Source organism: Alosa alosa, chromosome 15, assembly GCF_017589495.1.
Source record: "Alosa alosa isolate M-15738 ecotype Scorff River chromosome 15, AALO_Geno_1.1, whole genome shotgun sequence".
Lineage (NCBI taxonomy): Eukaryota > Metazoa > Chordata > Actinopteri > Clupeiformes > Clupeidae > Alosa > Alosa alosa.
Window position 1 is genome coordinate 29,847,695 of NC_063203.1, and position 19,379 is coordinate 29,867,073.

Here is a 19,379-nt window from a genome sequence, read left to right on the forward strand (position 1 = left end):
TATTCTGCGTGAGAAAAGAAATCTCCCTTATTTTCAAAGCTCAATGTTGACAGCTATGTCACACATAGGGACTCACGGCCAGCTCACGGCAGATACTGCGCAAAATTTTGGTTAATGGCTATCGTTTAGGTGTCCTTCCTATTCATTAACATGAACATGATGACTGACTAAATAAATGACTATGATGTTTAATAAACCATTGTAGGCATACAAGTTATCATTATATCACATCAATTAAGTGTTTTCTGTAGGCTAGGCTACTGTGTGACATGCTTTAGGCTACAGCATATAAATCAACAATAGGCTATCAACACGTTTGCAGTATCACTGTTGCAGAAATCACATACAAGAAGGCATCCTCTTGATTGTTTGTACATTTTTGCACATTCCAACATAAGGAAGCAGCATGAGGAAACTTGTCGTTTTTCTGCCTTATTTTTTAACTACTTTTACGAGTCTGCAGTATCACTGAGTACAGCTGTTACAAGAGGGTCTGGCGTCCCTTTGTTATGATGCACTTCCTGCGACGCGGTCATTCGTCTCTAAATGACTTACGGTGCATTCAGAGCACCTCGGAATGACAAGGACCGCCCCCATGGCTACTTTGTTTTTCCGACAGCAAATGTTCATGTGCTTTGCCGTCGGAATGTGTGACAAACACGGATGCCACAACAAAGGTTAAAACATACACTCACTAATCCTAAACAAACAACTGTATTTGCTTAAAATAAGCCGTAACGGTACAGATCCACTTGTACTTCACTTAATTTTGTCGTGTCGCATTCCACTCTAGTCCTATGGGTGACGTCAAGCGACTTTAATGCGCCCGCAAAGCATTCCAGGAAGGCAGCGCTGCATTTGAAATAATGTTGCGCGTCAAAAAGCTGGCCGATGCCCAGCTTTATGCAAATGAATCCGTTGAACGCGAGGCGGCTATCCAATGAAAGCACGAGGTTGTAGGTCCTTTGTACTACCACAACAGTGCCTGTGAAACTTTGGTTCCGCTTACAAGACAAATAACGTTTTAACGATCTCTTCCACGACCACCCAGTAGGCCATAAAACAAATGAAACTGGGATTTGGATGAATATATTGACTGTTGGTGTTTCTGGTGAGGATTTGAGATTGCATTGAGTAGTTTAAATAAAACAGGATTTCGAAATGGCTTGCATAGTTTGTTTAGGCTATTAATGTGTTGTATACTGTTAAGTACATGCCTAAAATTGTGGTCCATTTGTGGAAAAACACTTAAGATACGTTAAAACGAACTGAGTATGAGCTGGTAACTGACATTTTAAACAAAACGCCCACACACGACTGAACAAGGGGAGGCAGCGCGACCCTATGCGTATGACGTGTCGTGCAAGTGGATCAGTACCGTAAGAGACTCTAGAAATAAGGTCCGGCTATGCAAAATCCTTTTTTATTGGCATGCTTTGTCACACATGTACATGATATGATAACTGACCAACCTTAACAGTTGTGTGTCTTTTAGTCCCACTATATAACGTAAAAGACAGGCCTTGACTTGAATCAATATCCATAAGTAGGCTAGAACAGTGTCTCTCAAAGTGTGGTCGGGGGAGGACCACTGGTGGTCCAAGCTATCCCAAGTGGTTCGCGTGCAGACGTGATAAAATATAACAGATGAGTTGTTTGCAATATAGTATGTAAATCTAAAGTTATGCAACACTGCCTATAGCTATGCAAAGTGCAAAGACAGCACGTTAAGTGGTTCATTGAGTAGGCCTATTGTGTAATATGGTCAACTCTTTTTTTTTTAGCTAGGTGGCCCATGTTTTTTTTTTTTTATTGGTTTATTTGGTTAAGTGGTCCTTGGTCTGAAAAAAAAATGAGAAACACTGGGCGAGAAGGCCTTGCTTTTCAATATGTAGCCATGGTGTTGTGTCGACTTTTTCACGTCTCTGTAGGTTAATTATCTTCGATCTTAGCTGAACCCATATCTCCATGAAGGAACATTTGGGAGACGTCAACCCCGGGTTTTGTTACCAACTATTGTTTACATTCACGGCGCGGCGGATAGCAAGCAACGAATTCCCTCACGTAGCCTGCTGCTTAACTCGTTTTGAAGGCCGAGGCGCTCACTTCGAGGTGCAGAACCAGACGCACCCCGCTGTCTCATGTCTCAGCGTGCCTCGTGCATTCCTGTAGGACCAAAACACCATCCATCCCCCCACGCTCACGTAGGCTCCTACACAAAAACACATAGCGTGCACACATCCCCCCATGGTCACGTAGGCCCCTACACAAAAACACAGCGTGCACACATCCCCCCATGGTCACGTAGCCAGCTGAGTCCCAGCGAAGAGCCACAGTCACAGCTAGTCACAGCTAATCAAATTGCAAAACAAGAGAAGACGTTGATGCAGTGAGTTAGTATGCAAGAGATGGAGTGTTTTATTTAGTTCCGAAACAGTTTTTCTCTTAAGATGCTCCAGGTGTTTGTGATGTGTGTGAGTAGGCAAGCAACTGTTCATGTTTTGTTGTCGAATGATTCACATGGCTATTTGACTTAGCGTTGTTTTGCGAACGTAGGACTACTTGAATGCATAAAACACAAATCATTTACTACTCCTACCTACTACCTTTACTACTACTATTTTTTTTTTTTAAATCAACACTCAGCGTGAAATAGCACAAATCTGTGACGTCTTCACGCGGGACCAGAGATTTAAATAGTCAACAATATAAAGTCGTTACACCCCCGATTATCACTTTTGTTCAGAAATTCTAAAACGATGTTTTTTAACACTTCAAAATAACATTTGCTAAATGAACCTTACATTTTTCAGCCATAGGTGGGTATATTTGAACAAAATCTGGTTTGGTTCTTAACGGGAGCATTACTGCCTGAAATACCCATTTTGTTTACCACACCCGGAGTTATAGTGCTGGCCTGATGGGTCGCCTATTTACACCGTTTCAACGGCACATGAACGGTTAGACCGAGAATTCTCGTCATGAAATTAAAATTCCACTGGAGCTCCAAGCGGTTGTGTATACGCAGCCTTACAACACTGTTTACAGCTCTTCGAGTCACGGTAAAATGTCATTTTTGGTACATAGCTAATTTAGATACACCTATTGTGTGGGTGGTTGCGTTTCTTTAGGAGTCCGCCGTCTTGGTTTGTATAGAAAGGTATATTAAGTGACACATACACGCAAGACGGCGGAAATACAGGACTACATGGGAGAACTCTGTTTTAACTGACCTGTGAATGGGCTGCATAATGACCAACACTATTGTGTTTAGATGCAGACAACCAACTTCAGACAGCATTGTGATCTTGAGTGACTGATGAAAAGCCAATAATCCACACCTCCAGAGGGGCCGGCTCCAACCCACAGCAGCATGCCTGAATGTAGAGACCCTTAGCCCCAGGGGTTAAATCTGCTCCAGGAGATGTAGCTATCTCTATATGCCAGTGGTTCTCAAACTGGGGGTCGGGAGCCCAAGGGGGGTCGCCAAACATATCGGAGTGTGCATATCGCAAAATGATTTGCAGTCTGAATTAACAACAAGGTTTTTAGAGATTTTTTTTCCTGTTTTAAAAACGGTGATATTCAGTAGCCGTAGATGTAGGCTTCCAATTCACAGTGTTTCCATAATGTTCCTCAGAAAGTGGATATTCTGTTAACGGAAACTCAAATATCTACTTGCGCCCCTTGCAATGCCCATCTCGCAACATTTCAAAACTAAATTTTGATTGACTAAATTTCTCTCAGTTGGAGAGAAGGGGGTCGCCATACGAAAAGTTTAAGAACCACTGCTATATGCTCAGGCCACTCTGTGAGCCCAGCTATTGGCTGATGGTTTGCTTGGATAAGGTTAGATATGAGCTGACGTGTTTCCTCTGGTTTAAAGGAGTTGGTTTTGTGTTGAATTTGTCTACAATCTTTGTGGAAAAACTCCTACTAGGAACTATGCAAAAAAAACTTGCAGATCAAGACTTCAGGGTGTGCATGGGGGTGTAGTATTTTAGGTGAACGGGGGCACAGTGGGAGATTTGTGTTTCAGAAAGAGGCCTGGAGCATAAGGGTCTTGATGTCGTAAAACCAGCCCAACAGCTCTGCTGTGTCCTTTGAAGGAAGAGCCAGCAGACAGAGGGCCAGAGGAGCAGGGTCTCCTCAGTGTGGTGTGCTGTTTGGTGGAAAAGAGCTCTCTAGCTGCAGGAGTTTTGTGCATGCAAAAGGATTTAGGTCAAATGCTACCCTGTTGTCTGATAAAGTGGATGTAAAATGTAAGTATAAAATGTAAAGAAATCAACACAGCCTTTTGGAGTTGGTCTTTGCAGCTTTGTTTAGTGTGAATGTTTCATTAATGTTTTGGCACTGTTTGTGCTCCCGGCATGGCAACAGATTGACTAAACTTGAGTTCTGTGGACAAGGCTGTGTTCACGGTCTGTGGCGGTTGTTTGTAGACTGGGATTGGTTCGTGTCCACTACAACATGGAAGTGTGTCAGATTCCTTACGCAACCCTCTCGCATACTCTTCTGCTGACATTTTCTCATCATTTAGTGTCGGTCTCTTACACTCTCTGAATTTCTCTTATCTCCTATTTTTTTTCTCTCATGCAAGCCTTTCTTCCTCCCATTACTTTCTCTCTCTAGCACTATTGCTCTGTCCTCTCTTGCCCTCTGTGAATTCCTCTGCAGACCGACTTTATCTTCCAACTCCCATGCCTTTTTATACACCAAGTTTAGCGACACGTTTTTACTGTGTATATGAGCAGTCATTCTTGGCAGTTGGACGTTGTTTTTGAGGGGATTAGTATTGACGGTTATTATTATTATACTTGTAGTGTACTACTGCTACCTATAATAATAATAATAATAATAATAATAATAATAATAATAATAAAATAGCTAAAACTTGTATTATTATTATTATTTATTATTATTATTATTATTAAAAAGGGCTGGCAGTCATTGTTTGTGGTTTATAAATGAAATATAATAGATGTAAAATACATGTAAAATGAAGTGAGCAAAGGTGTAAAATGTATATCAGTTAAATCCATACAGTCTATGGTTAAACCCTATCTGTTTGCTGCAATTTACTATACGTACATTACAGTGTATTGTTGTATTCCATAGAACATGTGTTCTTTAGTCTGGATGACATTTCACTCATGTCTGTTGTGCCGTGCTCTGTGTCTGCGCAGGATGAGCTCAGAGCTGCGGAAGGTGCGCTCGCGCGACGCGGCGCGCTGTCGGCGTAGCCAGGAGACGGAGGTGTTCTACGAGCTGGCCCACAGCCTGCCCCTGCCGCGGCGCATCACCTCACACCTGGACAAGGCTGCCATCATGCGCGTGGTGCTCAGCTACCTGCGCATGCAACGCATTCTGGCCACAGGTGGGCACTCTTGCGCAACACAAACGAGTGTGCCGCATGCCTCTGGACACACTTAGCTCAGAGAGAGTGTCTTTATTACTCTGTGTCTTTGTGCGTGTGCGTGTGTGTGTGTGTAAATGTATCAAATGCCTGATATATTCATTGCTATCTAGTGTCCACTGCATTTGATTATCAATATGGTGCTAACAAACATGTTTAAACTTTTCACATTTCCAATAAATGTGACATTTTCCTTTTGTGTGTGTGTGTGTGTGTGTGATGTGATTGTGTGTGTGATTGTGTGATTGTATGATTGTGTGTGTGTGTGTGCGTGTGTGTGTGTGTGATTGTGTGTGTGTGTGTGTGTGTGTGTGATGTGATTGTGTGTGTGATTGTGTGATTGTATGATTGTGTGTGTGTGTGTGTGTGTATGATGATTGTGTGTGTGTGTGTGTGATTGTGTGTGTGTGTGATTGTATGATTGTGTGTGTGTGTGATTGTGTGTGTGTGTGTGTGTATGATTGTGTGTGTGTGTGATTGTATGATTGTGTGTGTGTGTGTGTGTGTGTTTCCTTGGTCCTGCAGACGAGGCCGGAGCGGCGGAGCAGAAGGAGAGTGAAGAGGAGGAGGCCCCTGATGAGCTGTACCAGCACGCCATCGACGGCTTCATCATGGTGATGACTGAGGACGGCGACATGATCTTCCTGTCCGACAGCGTCAACAAGCACCTCGGGATCACTCAGGTGTGTGTCCATTGGACGATCAGAACCTCACCTGTTAGGTCCTAGAACTGCGTGTAGTAGACACCTGTTGTAGAACTGCATTTAGTCGACACCTGTCGTAGAACAGCATGTGGTTTTTTGTTTTCAGGAGTGTCAGGTGTGCCCCAGGTGGGCTACTGGTGTGCCCCCGGTGGGCTACAGGTGGGCTACACCGGGAGCACAACTGAAATGCTTCGTTCGTGGAAGACTGATTTAGATTGTTGTTCGAATGGGCACAGTGCTCTCACGTGTGGCGTAGCCATTTCCATTCTGTTGGATCCTAGTGGCAGCTCACTGCTGCAGCATGCCCTGTGCGGACTGAATGCTTCATATGAGGGCCTGGGGTTGCCCCACTGCTACCCAGCAGGAGAGCGCTAACAGAATGCTTCATATGAGGGCCTGGGGTTGCCCCACTGCTACCTAGCAGGAGAGCGCTAACAGAATGCTTCATATGAGGGCCTGGGGTTGCCCCACTGCTACCCAGCAGGAGAGCACTAACAGAATGCTTCATATGAGGGCCTGGGGTTGCCCCACTGCTACCCGGCAGGAGAGCGCTAACAGAATGCTTCATATGAGGGCCTGGGGTTGCCCCACTGCTACCCAGCAGGAGAGCGCTAACAGACTTTACTCCTCCTCCTCCTCCTCCAGCATTCCGTCTTCTTCCACACAGGTTCACCTCTAACACACCTCACCTGTTGATAAACTCCTGTGGGGAAAGCTTGGGTATCAGTAGGGACTTTGGCCAAATAACTTTGGACAGACTTTGGCCAAATAACTTGCCAAACAGACTCAATTATTTATTTTTTGTACATGTGAACTATACGCATGGGTACAGTAAGTTATACAGTCGTTTATAATCTAGACAGGTAAGTATCTTTAAAGCAACACCAAAGAACTTTTCCTCTGTCGCACGCACTATTTGTTTATCCAGCACCAGCTTTGCAAATAACAATGTCCACAGACAAGGTAGAATATGTTGCATGATTTTATGAAAGTACGATGTATTGCGACATCAGATGCAAGTCAAATTTGTAGTTTCTCATGTCTCATTCCATAGAACTACAGATCCGCTACCCGATCCGGCAAACTTACATAGTGCGGTTATAGCCGATAGAGGGCCGCGAAGCGAATGCAGAAAGTGCCGCTCACTAGGGGTCGACCAATTATCGGCCGGGCCGATATTTAGCATTTTTATAATAATTGGTATCGGTCATTTTTTCCACCGATAAACCGATATTGAAATGGATAAAATAAAACGCGCTACTTTGTCTGTAAAGCGTCTCTCACTCCCTGCATTGGCTACTCTGTGGTTGAGAGCATTGTCCCACCCACTACACCGTCTGATTTGTTAGTTAGCATGAATGCAGCCAATCAGGATCGAAGACTGAACACAGAGAAAGTTTAGGATTCTCACTGAGGCAGAGTGTAGATGGGCTTCAGCTGTACGGAGCTATTTTTCGAAGGTAAGGAAGGTACCTTACATTGCTGAAGTTGCAATGAATCACAATCATCTACACTGAAGTTACAAAAACACCACTTTGGACGCTATTGTCTCTTTGATCCGGATCAATAAGTAAAGCACCCACTTCCTTCATTTAGCGAATTCCCGATTGATGCACGTTAGTGATGCTGATGCTGTTTAGCCTAGGCTACTAGTTAGCCTACAAACTCGGGTGCTGCGCGTCGGGAGTTCCTTGCCTCCACCTCGTCCATTAATTGTGAATAACGGGACACCTCGGCGGACGTTATCCCTTAGGCCTACATAGTAGACAAGTCCTAAATTATCCGATAGCGAACGTCAAAAAGTCTAGTTGCTCCTTTTTGAAACGGACTGTCAGAAAAGACTAGGCTACAGGCACCCAGGGCCAGCCGTAATTTAATTCGACCTGAAGTAGCCTAAATCACGGCCTGAGCTGGCTATTAACGTGCCTTTTAGGCTCACCAAAGTGTAGCCTACACATGGACACAAATTGCATGCTTAAATAGTCTAAGAACTATTTTAAAACTGTTTTGTTAAACTATTCAACCCTAACACTTGCCATCACGCATGCACCTCTTCCTCTCCCTCTCTCGTGCACTCACACACACGATGGCAAAGCATCCTCTTTGTGACAGGTCCCTTAACAAGCACATAGCCCATTGTGTAGGCCTAGTCTATGAAAATAATTGCTATCACTCAGTTCTTGGATTAATATCATACACAGGATTTACATGTGATGCAAGTTGATAGACAATTGTGTATCTAAAGAAGAAAGAAAAGTTTGCATTATTAAATGCTTTTGAATGAATTTTTTGCAGCATATCGCCTTTACTATCTACCCCCCTTTTTGACAACTGACATATCGGTTTTACATATCGGTTATCGGCCTCCTGTTTTGGTAATAATTGATATCGGTATCGGCCCTGAAAAAACCATATCGGTCGATCCTACCGCTCACCCTGTTACGAGTTGATGAAACACTGAAACGATTTTGGAAACATTATTTTAAGGTACAAAAAACTCTTTGGTGTTGCTTTAAAGAGAAACGACTGTATGCAGTTTTGGCCATTTCTTGGCTGTTTCCTCGTTTTTTGCTGGCAGGTTTCCCTGCAGAGCTCCCCTGCAGCTTCAGAGTGTCTGATTTCCTCCATCAGTCTGCCGGTTCCTCTTTCCCTGTTCCTCCGACAACAGTTCACTCGCTTCCTTTCTTCTTTTCGCTGGCACTGCCATGACGAATGTCTGAGAAACTCCATCGCTGCCTTGTTCTAGCCGGTGCCTGGCGTGTATGTGTGTAGTGTAGTAAAGCAATTTGTTACATCGCGAAGCCGGCCCAAAGTTGCAAGGGTGTTTTTTCCACTCACAGGCACTAGAGGGAAGCACCATTCAACCCGTCATATAACCATTCCAATGACTTCGAAGCTGTTCAGTTAAGGCAAACTAAGCTAAAAAACCTGCATAGTTCCCCTTTAAAAGCCTCGTGGCACATTGGTGGACATGATAAGGATCAAGTATCCTGATTCCTGAGATCTCACTGGTTTGTTTACTTTTGACCTTAGGAGCAAATTTTACAGTGTCGTATAATAACTGTATTGCATAAAAGTGCAGGTTGAAATGTAACAGGCCCCCCCTGCCGCAGTCTGATCCTGATGTCAGGGTTAAGTTATGGAGAGTGGCGAGTGGAGGGAAGTGACCTAGTTATTTGCACTGCTGCTAAAAATAGACGGGAGGGTTGCCTTGGTCACCAGTGCACATCATGCACATACTGTTTGTATGGGACCAGACAAAACACTCTCCATTCACAACCATGGACAGAACATACATGCTCACATGGTCTTAGGTCACATGGTCTCAGGTCACATGGTGGTAGGGATGATTTTGGTTTCTTAAGCAGAGAAGAGTAGATATACGTATTGTTTCTGTAATGTGTTTAAGCAGATTTTAAGGGTCAATCCCACGTTACTGTTAGGATGCATGTCATTTCTAAGTATTTGCGTAGTCAGTACTCTGCATGCGTTGACTGTGCCTGTGCCCTTCCTGTGTTGTACGGTACGGTGGGCTATGTTTCAGCTGCACAGGCTCGGCCTTGAGTACGACCTCTCCATTGACCTCAGTGATGTCCTGTCTCTTTTTTCTTTCACTGTTTTGTTTTCACTCATTTCATTCATGCACAAAAATATGGCCATTTTGGTATGGATGGCAACAATGCAGCAAACAAAATATGTGTTCCCTTAGAATCAGCACAATCTTTCTTATTTCAGTGGATAGTATCATTTGTGTGTCCAAAGTTCTAGAGTGTTCTAGACCTTTTTGGCAAATTGTGGCTGTTTTGACGAGACTATTTAAATCTCTCTTGCTGCACAGCTGGAGCTGCTGGGCCAGAGTGCTTACGACTTTGTCCACCCCTGTGACCAAGAGGAGCTACGGGACCTACTGTCCCTCAGACCAGGTACGCATCTGGCAACTCCACCACCACCACCATTGCCTTTGGTAAAGCTGTGCTCATCCCTCTTAGTTTAACTGCAGTCGAGTTCAGATTCACATTTGGCAACCTTCCAGGACAAGACATCTCCAGAGATCTCCAGTGGTTTTGTTGAAGCTTTAATTAGACACAATAATACAATAATAAATACATAAGCAAACCCTCTCTGGTCAAACTGTGGCCACCTATATACACCCTTTATCCCTCATTTACACCTGTATACCAGTGTAAATGAGGTCACCTGTATACCAGTGCAAATGAGGTCACCTGTATACCAGTGTAAATGAGGTCACCTGTATACCAGTGCAAATGAGGTCACCTGTATACCAGTGCAAATGAGGTCACCTGTTTGCATTGTCTCTGCCCCCTGCCCCGTCTGTCCTTCCGGAAGCCTTTCTGAAGAAGAGCCGGAGTTTGAGGCTGACGGAGCGCAGCTTCTTCCTGAGGATGAAGAGCACGCTGACCAGCCGAGGAAGAACGGTCAACATCAAGTCTGCCTCTTGGAAGGTAGATATACACACACACACACACACACACACACACAGGCATACACACACACACACACTTACACACACACACACAGAGTAAATTTGGGATGTGGGCCAAGTTACTCAGTCTGCCCCTAACCTGTAAATATGCCCCCTGAGATGCAGCGAGACTAAATATGCCCCCTGAGACGCTGAGCGAGACGCAGACACACAGTTTTCACACACACACACACACACACACACACACACACACACACACACACACATTCAGACACTTCCACACATCACAAAAGCAAGTGCTACATTTACCACATAGAGCCTGACCTATGTCAGAGTCACATGTTTTGCACAGTAAATGAGTCCCTCTTCAGTAAAACTGTACGTCCATTAACTCATGTTGTTGTGGCTTCATTTGTTGCCTTGCTTCCCCTGTGTAAGGTCCTCCACTGCACGGGGCACCTGCAGCCCTTCAGGGCCCAGGGCGCCACAGCGCCCCCTATGGGCGGCTACCTGACACTGCTGTGTGAGCCCATTCCTCACCCGTCCAGCGTGGAGTTCCCTCTGGACTGCAGCACCTTCCTCACGCGCCACAACATGGACCTCGGCTTCACCCAGTGCGACGGCAGGTAGGGGCACGGACTGGACAGACACTCACAAACACACCCAGGAAAACACACAAACATAAACAACAACAACAACAACATTTGCTGATGGGAAGAAGACCGGATGATAAGGATGATGAGAATGGGAGATTGAGGGTTGAGCCTGGTTGAATTTACTGTGACACACTCTGACGAATGTCAATTAACTTAGATATCTGCACATCTATGAAGTAGTTCCAGTTTACTAGATATCTGCACATCTATGAAGTAGTTCCAGTTTACTAGAAATCTGATGTGTGATGTGGCTACTTTCAAATGAGCGTGCTAGCATTGCAGCAGTAGCCTGATTAGGAGATGCTGATGCGGCTACTTTCAGATGAGAGTTGCAGCAGTAGCATGATTAGGAGGTGGTGATGTGGCTACTTTCAGATGAGCGTGCTAGCGTTGCAGCAGTAGCCTGATTAGGAGATGGTGCAGCGGCTACTTTCAGATGCCTGGCATGATTAGGAGATGGTGATGTGGCTACTTTCAGATGAGCGTGCTAGCGTTGCAGCAGTAGCATGATTAGGAGATGGTGATGCGGCTACTTTCAGATGAGCGTTGCAGCAGTAGCATGATTAGGAGGTGGTGATGTGGCTACTTTCAGATGAGCGTGCTAGCGTTGCAGCAGTAGCATGATTAGGAGATGGTGATGCGGCTACTTTCAGATGAGCGTTGCAGCAGTAGCATGATTAGGAGGTAGTGATGTGGCTACTTCTGTCTGAGTTTGCAGCACTCACACGTGTCTTGTGAAACACTTCCTCTGACTGCAGGGTCACAGAGCTTGTGGGCTACGAACCGGAGGACCTGATTGGCCGATCAGTGTTTGAGTACTATCATGCTTTGGACTTCGATCATGTGACCAAGAGCCTTCACATATGTGAGTTCCCTTTTCTCCCCCATATGTTAATTAAGTCTTCATTAAGAAGTGTTGATGACAGCCACAGGACATGCTGTACATCACGAGAATGAGTGTGTGTGTCTGTGTGTCTGTGTGTGCATGTTACGTCTCTTTGTGTAGAAACACATGTAGGGCAGTTTATGTCACCCATTTCAACAGCAGCCACACATTTCACACGTTGCACCACACTTTTCACTCTCCCTAACCAACATTCCAAAACGAAGACCCACCCTGGGACCGCAACTAAAAGCTGAACAGAAAAAAAAACAAAAAAAACAATTCACACACCAGCAGCTCTGAGCTTTGAAGTGTGTGTGTGTCCTATCTATTGACGTGGTTGAAGATGTGTCGGTCAAGAGTACATGTTGTGTACCCTAATAGAGGAGCCCTCTGTTTGTTAGAGGTGTATTTTGGGGCCTTCATTCAGACAGGACAGTGAGGTTGCCTTCATTCAGACAAGACTTCATTCAGACAGGACAGTGGGGTTATCTTCATTCAGACAGGACAGTGGGGTTACCTTCATTCAGACAGGACAGTGGGTGTAATATTTAAAGGAACACACTTTATTCACTGTCCAATTTTGAACAGTGGGGTTACCTTCATTCAGACAGGACAGTGCGGTGTAAGAGATGGGGTGGGATCAGGTCCCCATGGACACCTGGACCCCAATATGGGTCAGATGCTGCAGCCTCCTGTGCCTCCACACTCACCTTACGGCTCACCATAGTTTACCACTTACTCTAAAGGAAGGACCCCGTAGCACCCACATGGCCCTGCTCCCCAAGAGGCTGCTCCAATGCCACTACTAAAATGCTAGTGCTAAATGCTGTCCCACAATCCTTTGTCCACAGTGCTGTCCAAGGGCCAGGTGTCCACCAGACACTATCGCTTCCTGGCCAAGAACGGGGGCTTTGTGTGGGCTGAGACCAAAGCCACGGTCATCTACAACAGCAAGACTTCTCAGCCGGAGGCCGTGGTCTGCCTCAACTTTATCCTCAGGTTTGGCGCTTTGCACATGTAGAAATGTCTCTATCAATAATGAGAATTAGGATCTTAAAATATACAGTATACATATTCTGACTTGCATACATTTAGATAGATTCAAGATTCAAGAAATATATTTGTCACTTGCATATGTGATACAAGTGGTTTCAGTTCTGATGGACCTGTAACATCTTCCAGAGGGGAGAAGCTGGGACAAGTGGTGGTTTGGATGACAGGGATCTTTGATCATTTCAGAAACGCGGTTTAAGGTCCGCTCAAACACCGTATTGATACAGTTGATAACAGTTACGTGCCAAAATAATACATTACTGATTCATTTGGCTGATGCTTTTATTCAAAGCAACATATTATGTCAATCACAAGAGCGAAGCAACTTGAGGTTAAGTGCCTTACACAAGTGCCAGTCAGGAAATGGACTCTCAACTTTACTGGGTATTGCATGCTAGCCCAGCTCAAAATCCATAGTGGCGCTTAGTGTTGACCAGATGTCTAAATCGGCACGAAGTTGTTAGGGTATTGCTCATAGCTGGCGATTCTTACTTCTCGTTTTTGCACTTAATGTGATGGAGCATTCTGCTGATCTAACCACCAGTCCCTTCCTCTTCCCCTCTCTCTCTCCTTCTCTTTCTGTGTCTCTTCCTCTCTCTTTCTGCCTTTCTTCCCCTCTCTTTCTTTCTGTCTCTTCCTCTCTCTTGCTCTCTCTCTTCCTCTCTCTCTCTCTCTTCCCCTCTCTTGCTCTCTCTCTTCCTCCCTCTCTCTCTTGCTCTCTCTCTTTTAGTGGGGTGGAGCAGGCAGAGGTGGTGTTCTCGGCGGAGCAGACTCGCTCCACGGTGTGCTCTGCTCTGCCGGCGGAGGTGGAGGTGGAGGTGGAGGTGGCGGAGATGGAAAAGGAGTCGCTCAGTGATGGCAAAGCCTCCTCCTCCTCCTCCTCCTCCTCCTCCTCCTCTTCATCCTCCTCAGGAGAGCTGTTCCTCCGGCTGAAGGAGAACCCTGAGGAGCTGCTGCAGCTGGCCCCAGCACCCGGGGACACCATCGTCCCCCTCACAGGTGCCTGGACACAACACACACACAACACACACGCATGCACGCACACGCACACACTCTCACACCCGGGGACACCATCGTCCCCCTCACAGGTGCCTGGACACAACACACACACGCATGCACGCACACACACCACATACACACACACACACACACACACACTCTCACACCTGCACACACACTTTGGCCAGTTTGCTTGACTCAGCTCTGAATGGGGAAGGGCACGCACGCATGCACGCACGCATTCACACGGACACAGACACACACTTACACACACACACACACACACACACACACACACACACACAATGCAAGGCACGTTCTAGCGGTCAGTTGAATCGTTCCATGGGCAAACAAAATCATTTCAAGAGCCTGATGGTGAAAAAATTGCATCAGTGCGATCATCCTCTTAGTCCTTGTCCTCACCGATCGCTGGGTACAGCCTCATGTCCTGATACACTGCACGGCCCTCTACGTCATCATACCCACATACACACTCACTCAGGGCTGGGTGCAGCCCTGCACATCATACCCACACACACACACTAAGGGCTCGGTGCAGCCCTGTACATCATACCCACACACACACTCAGGGCTGGGTGCAGCCATGTCCTCATACACAGTACAGCCCTCTACATCTTTATTCTCACTGAGAGTTGGGTAGGAGCATGTCCTAATGTACAACACAGCCTTCTGAGTCATTATATTCACTGATAGTTTTGGTACAGATACATTCCCATTCACAGCACAGCCTACTAAGTCACTTAGTCATTCCCATACACAACACAGCCTATACACAACACAGCCTACTAAGTCACTTAGTCATTCCCATACACAACACAGCCTACTAAGTCACTAAGTCAGTCCCATACACAACACAGCCTACTAAGTCACTAAGTCATTCCCATACACAACACAGCACAACCTACTATGTCACTAAGTCATTCCCATACACAACACAACCTACTATGTCACTAAGTCATTCCCATACACAGCCTAGCCTACTAAGTCACTAAGTCATTCCCATACACAACACAGCCTAGCCTACTAAGTCAAGACACATCCTTACATACTGTAGTCTAATGAGTCCATTTATTGTCCCTTTTCTACTCCTATGTGCAGTTTTGAGATGAGCTGGCCTCTGCTCCTGTGCAGTTTTGAGATGAGCTGGCCTCTGCTCCTGTGCAGTTTTGAGATGAGCTGGCCTCTGCTCCTGTGCAGTTTTGAGATGAGCTGGCCTCTGCTCTTGTGCAATTTTGAGATGAGCTGGCCAATATGTTGGGGCAGCCGTGGCCTACTGGTTAGCGCTTCGGACATGTAACAGGAGGGTTGCCGGTTTGAACCCCGACCAGTAGGAAGCGGCTGAAGTGCCCTTGAGCAAGGCACCTAACCCCTCACTGCTCCCCAAGCACCGCTGTTGTAGTAGGCAGCTCTCTGCGTCGGGATTTGTGTGTGCTTCACCTCACTGTGTGTTCACTGCAGTGTTTCCCACAGTATTGAATTCCATTTGTGGGGGTTGGTTTGCAGAATTAACTTGAATACAACAGTTTTAACAAATTAGCACAGCGTGGTTATGATGCTAACCAGATTTAAGCACAATTTAGTACAACCTGGAAAATCATTGTGTGGTGGTCAATATTGATATTGTGGTGGGCCGCCACAAATAAGTCAATGTATAGGAAACACTGCACTGTGTGCTGAGCGTGTTTCATTAATTCACGGATTGGGATACATGCAGAGAAATTTCCCTCACGGGATCAAAAAAGTATATACTTATACTTATAGGGCAATTCCACGGAAAATGGACTTTTTGTCACATCCATAACGCCGCCAGTAGCAAATGCGCAATTTTCATGTAATCATTCACATCATACCATACCATCAGGTTTTATTGGTGTTATGGATGTGACAAAAAGTGAATTTTCCGTGGAATTGCCCTATACTTACTTACTGCCTCTGCTCCTGTGTATAGTGGTAGCCATTGAGCTCATGCATGTGTGTTGTTGTGCTGTGTGTTGCTACTGCAGACTCTGCTGACCTGTCTTTCTACCGCTCGGAGGCGCCGGACTCACTCCCCGACTTCCCCGAGCAGCTCTGCAGCCCTGAGCTCCGCCAGCTCCTCTCCCCCATCTTCGACCAGCCCATGTCTCCAGCGTCGACTCTTGTAAGGGCATCTCATCTAGCTCATCTATCTTTCTCTCTCTCTCTCTCTTTCTCTCTCTCGCTCTTATTCTCACATCTTTAGCACTGGCACTTGTAAGGGTATGTAGCTCAGCTCTCTCTCTCATATCTCGCTCTTTTTCTCAGAGAGAGGAGAAACCTCATTTGTCTCAGTGTTTCCCATACATTGACTAATCTGTGGCGGGGCGCCACGAAATAAAAATCGTCCGCCACAGATGATTGATATTCTATGTTTAATTTAATTTAATTTAATTTAAATTAAATATAAGGTCAAATCCTTGCATTGCCATTGAGCTGCGTTTTTTACGCACGCAGCCTTTCCTTGCCCCGCCCCGCTCTCTCTCGTAGCCCGCTGCCCCTCCTCTGCATGTGCATTTAACAAAATATTCACGATTGTTGTTGCCACATAGATTGCCTCATAGCATTGCATAGAAGACGTCTGGCTAAATTGCTATTAAATCCGCTTAGCATCGTGACCATGCTGCGCAAATTTGTTCAAAACTGCTGCATTGAAGTGAACTCTGCTAAGGTCTTATCACAACATAGTAGGCTACATTGAAGAGACTAAACTAAGTTTTATGAAATCAAGCAGTATCTCAAAGCTAACGTTAGAATACTGTTTGGATGTCGAATTTAGCATGCTTAGCCTACTAACAGCTGCTTGTCAATTTCGGTGAAGGGCTCATTTTATTGACTCTGACACTGCAAAATCCCGATGTAAATGGAAAAGTGTTTTCCAAAATTCAAAAGTGCTTGTCCCAAGGAGAAGTCTGAACCTTTATTTAACTATGTAGAAAACGTTATGAATTGCATCCACACATCAGCAGCCTTTCAACTGTGTTACAACTGCAAGGGTTCCCTCAAACGTCTTAAAGTGACCAAGACGATCCCCCCCCCCCCCCCCCTTCCCCGTCGTCAAAGTCAGCTACCGCCACAAATTGAATCCAATTCTGTGGGAAACACTGTGTCTCTCAGTGATCAAAGACTCGCACATCTGATTGTGTATGATGTTAATGTCTGAGTAATCTATGACATTTTCATTCTCTTTTACTCTACCTCTCAACCCTTCTCAATCCCCCTCTCTCTCTCCTTCAATCCCCCTCTCTCTCCTTCAATCCCCCTCTCTCTCTCTCAATCCCCCTCTCTCCTTCAATCCCTCTCTCTCTCTCAATCCCTCTCCCTCCCTCTATCCCCTATCCCTCTCCTTCCTTCAATCCCTCTCTCTCTCCCTCTCTCAATCCCTTCCATTTTCCCCTCCCCTGTCTCCCTCCCTCTTTCTCTCTCCTTCTCTCGCCCCTTGGTTACCTCCCGTAGAGTCCGGTTAGTGAGGGGCCCATGGACACTGGCAAGGTGGAGCGGTTCTTCGCCATCAAACCGGACAGTGAATGTGGAGAGAAGAACACTGAGGTACTCATAGAGTCATGAGCACCCACAGATCTATACACCAGTCACTCGGCATCAGTCAGTCTGCTGAGCACTCTCTTATCTGGGCCCTCTTGAGAAGTTATCTGCTGAACTCCTCTTATCTGGGCCCTCTTGAGAAGTTATCTGCCGAGAACTCTTATCTGGATCCTCTTGATAATTTATCTGACGACATTCACAAATGTTCCAGGCAAATATGTTGTCTGTGAATGTTTTTGTGTAAACATTCGAAATTGTTCAATTTCAATGGTAATCCTATGTCCAGCGTCAATATGTGTTTGTGGAAAACAAACAAACAAACAAACTCAAATGTTCAAATTTGATTGCACCTCTAATGTTGGACACACACTCTTTCTCTCTCTCTCACACACAAACACACACACACACACACACACACACTTAGAGGACCCGAATTGAATAAGTCACTCAATGAGCAAGTGTGTCATGCATCAACTAAAACATCATGTGTGTCATGTGAGAACGCTAAACTGGCCTATTTCAGACTTGCATTTTGCGTGTCATTTAGATTAGGGCCCAGACATTTTGTGTAATTTAAATTAGGGAATTGAAAAAATATTTCAATATTTAAATTAGGCCCCAGGCATTCTTTGTGGTAGCATGCTAGCACGCCACTGTCCACAGTAATGTTGTTGGTGTCTGCAAGGACATTGCGTGCCTTTGCATGCCGTGTTTTTCTTTCTGTGCATAACCACAGATGGCTGTGTTTTCCACCACGTCAGCGTGCTCATTGACTAAAGCAGAGACTAAACCAAACCAATGCGTTCATGAATATAAAAGGTGTTATAATTATCAGCATAATTAAATGAGATGTTTGGAGAATATATTAAGCTACATGTATACAATGAATTAATACATATAATCTATTATATTTCTATATAATTATAAATATATTTATATATCTATTATAAATCTATTAAAATAATATAATATACATTGTATGGGGAACAACGTTTTAGATGACCATTCCTTTGTTGCGGTTCAGATTATGGACGAGATGGATCTGGACATGCTGGCCCCATACATCTCCATGGACGATGACTTCCAGCTCACGGCTCTGACCCACTTCACCGAGGCAGACCATCTCACCCTGGCCCCCCCAGACCTCGGCTCCACCCCCCCAGCACCATCCAGGAAGAGGTTAGCCACAGAGCTGTAATGGAAGAAGATGTTTACACTGAGGGGCCAGCCCAGTATGCTGGCACCAGCAATTCTTCTTGTGGTGTTTGAATAACCTAGTTTGTTAGTCTGCAGTCGGGCTGTGCTGAAACAGTCTGCAGAGCCAGATATAGCCAGGTGGGCTGATACGGTGTTTAGCGTGTTTAAGTTTGTATTTGCTTTAATAATTTATTTATTGTATTAAGCGTACCACAGTTATATCAAACTGCACCTACCACTCATGCATGCCTCCATTCTCTCTTCCACTAAACGTAACCATGGCCCCCAGAGCTGTAGCACATTTCCCAGAATGCCATTGAACGGTTATGATCGGAAACATACAGACTGAGATCATTTCGAGCACTCTTTCATATTTGCGGTGGTGGTTGCCTAGTGACAGTTTCAGGAAGTGGACCGCTGTTTTGTTCATGTGTGTCACATTGCA

The 19,379-nt window shown here is 45.3% G+C and overlaps 1 protein-coding gene across 1 annotated transcript; it reads left to right on the forward strand.

Moving 5' to 3' along the window:
• The first annotated feature begins 2,290 nt into the window (after positions 1 to 2,290).
• On the forward strand, positions 2,291 to 19,341 carry LOC125308681 (hypoxia-inducible factor 1-alpha-like). Its single transcript, XM_048265245.1, has 12 exons — positions 2,291 to 2,389; positions 5,187 to 5,377; positions 5,942 to 6,099; positions 9,959 to 10,043; positions 10,468 to 10,583; positions 11,003 to 11,190; positions 11,979 to 12,085; positions 12,958 to 13,105; positions 13,890 to 14,158; positions 16,183 to 16,319; positions 17,651 to 17,743; positions 18,762 to 19,341. The coding sequence occupies exons 1-12, from the start codon at positions 2,385 to 2,387 to the stop codon at positions 18,933 to 18,935; spliced, it is 1,671 nt and encodes a 556-aa protein (XP_048121202.1). The 5' UTR covers positions 2,291 to 2,384; the 3' UTR covers positions 18,936 to 19,341.
• Positions 19,342 to 19,379: the final 38 nt, after the last annotated feature.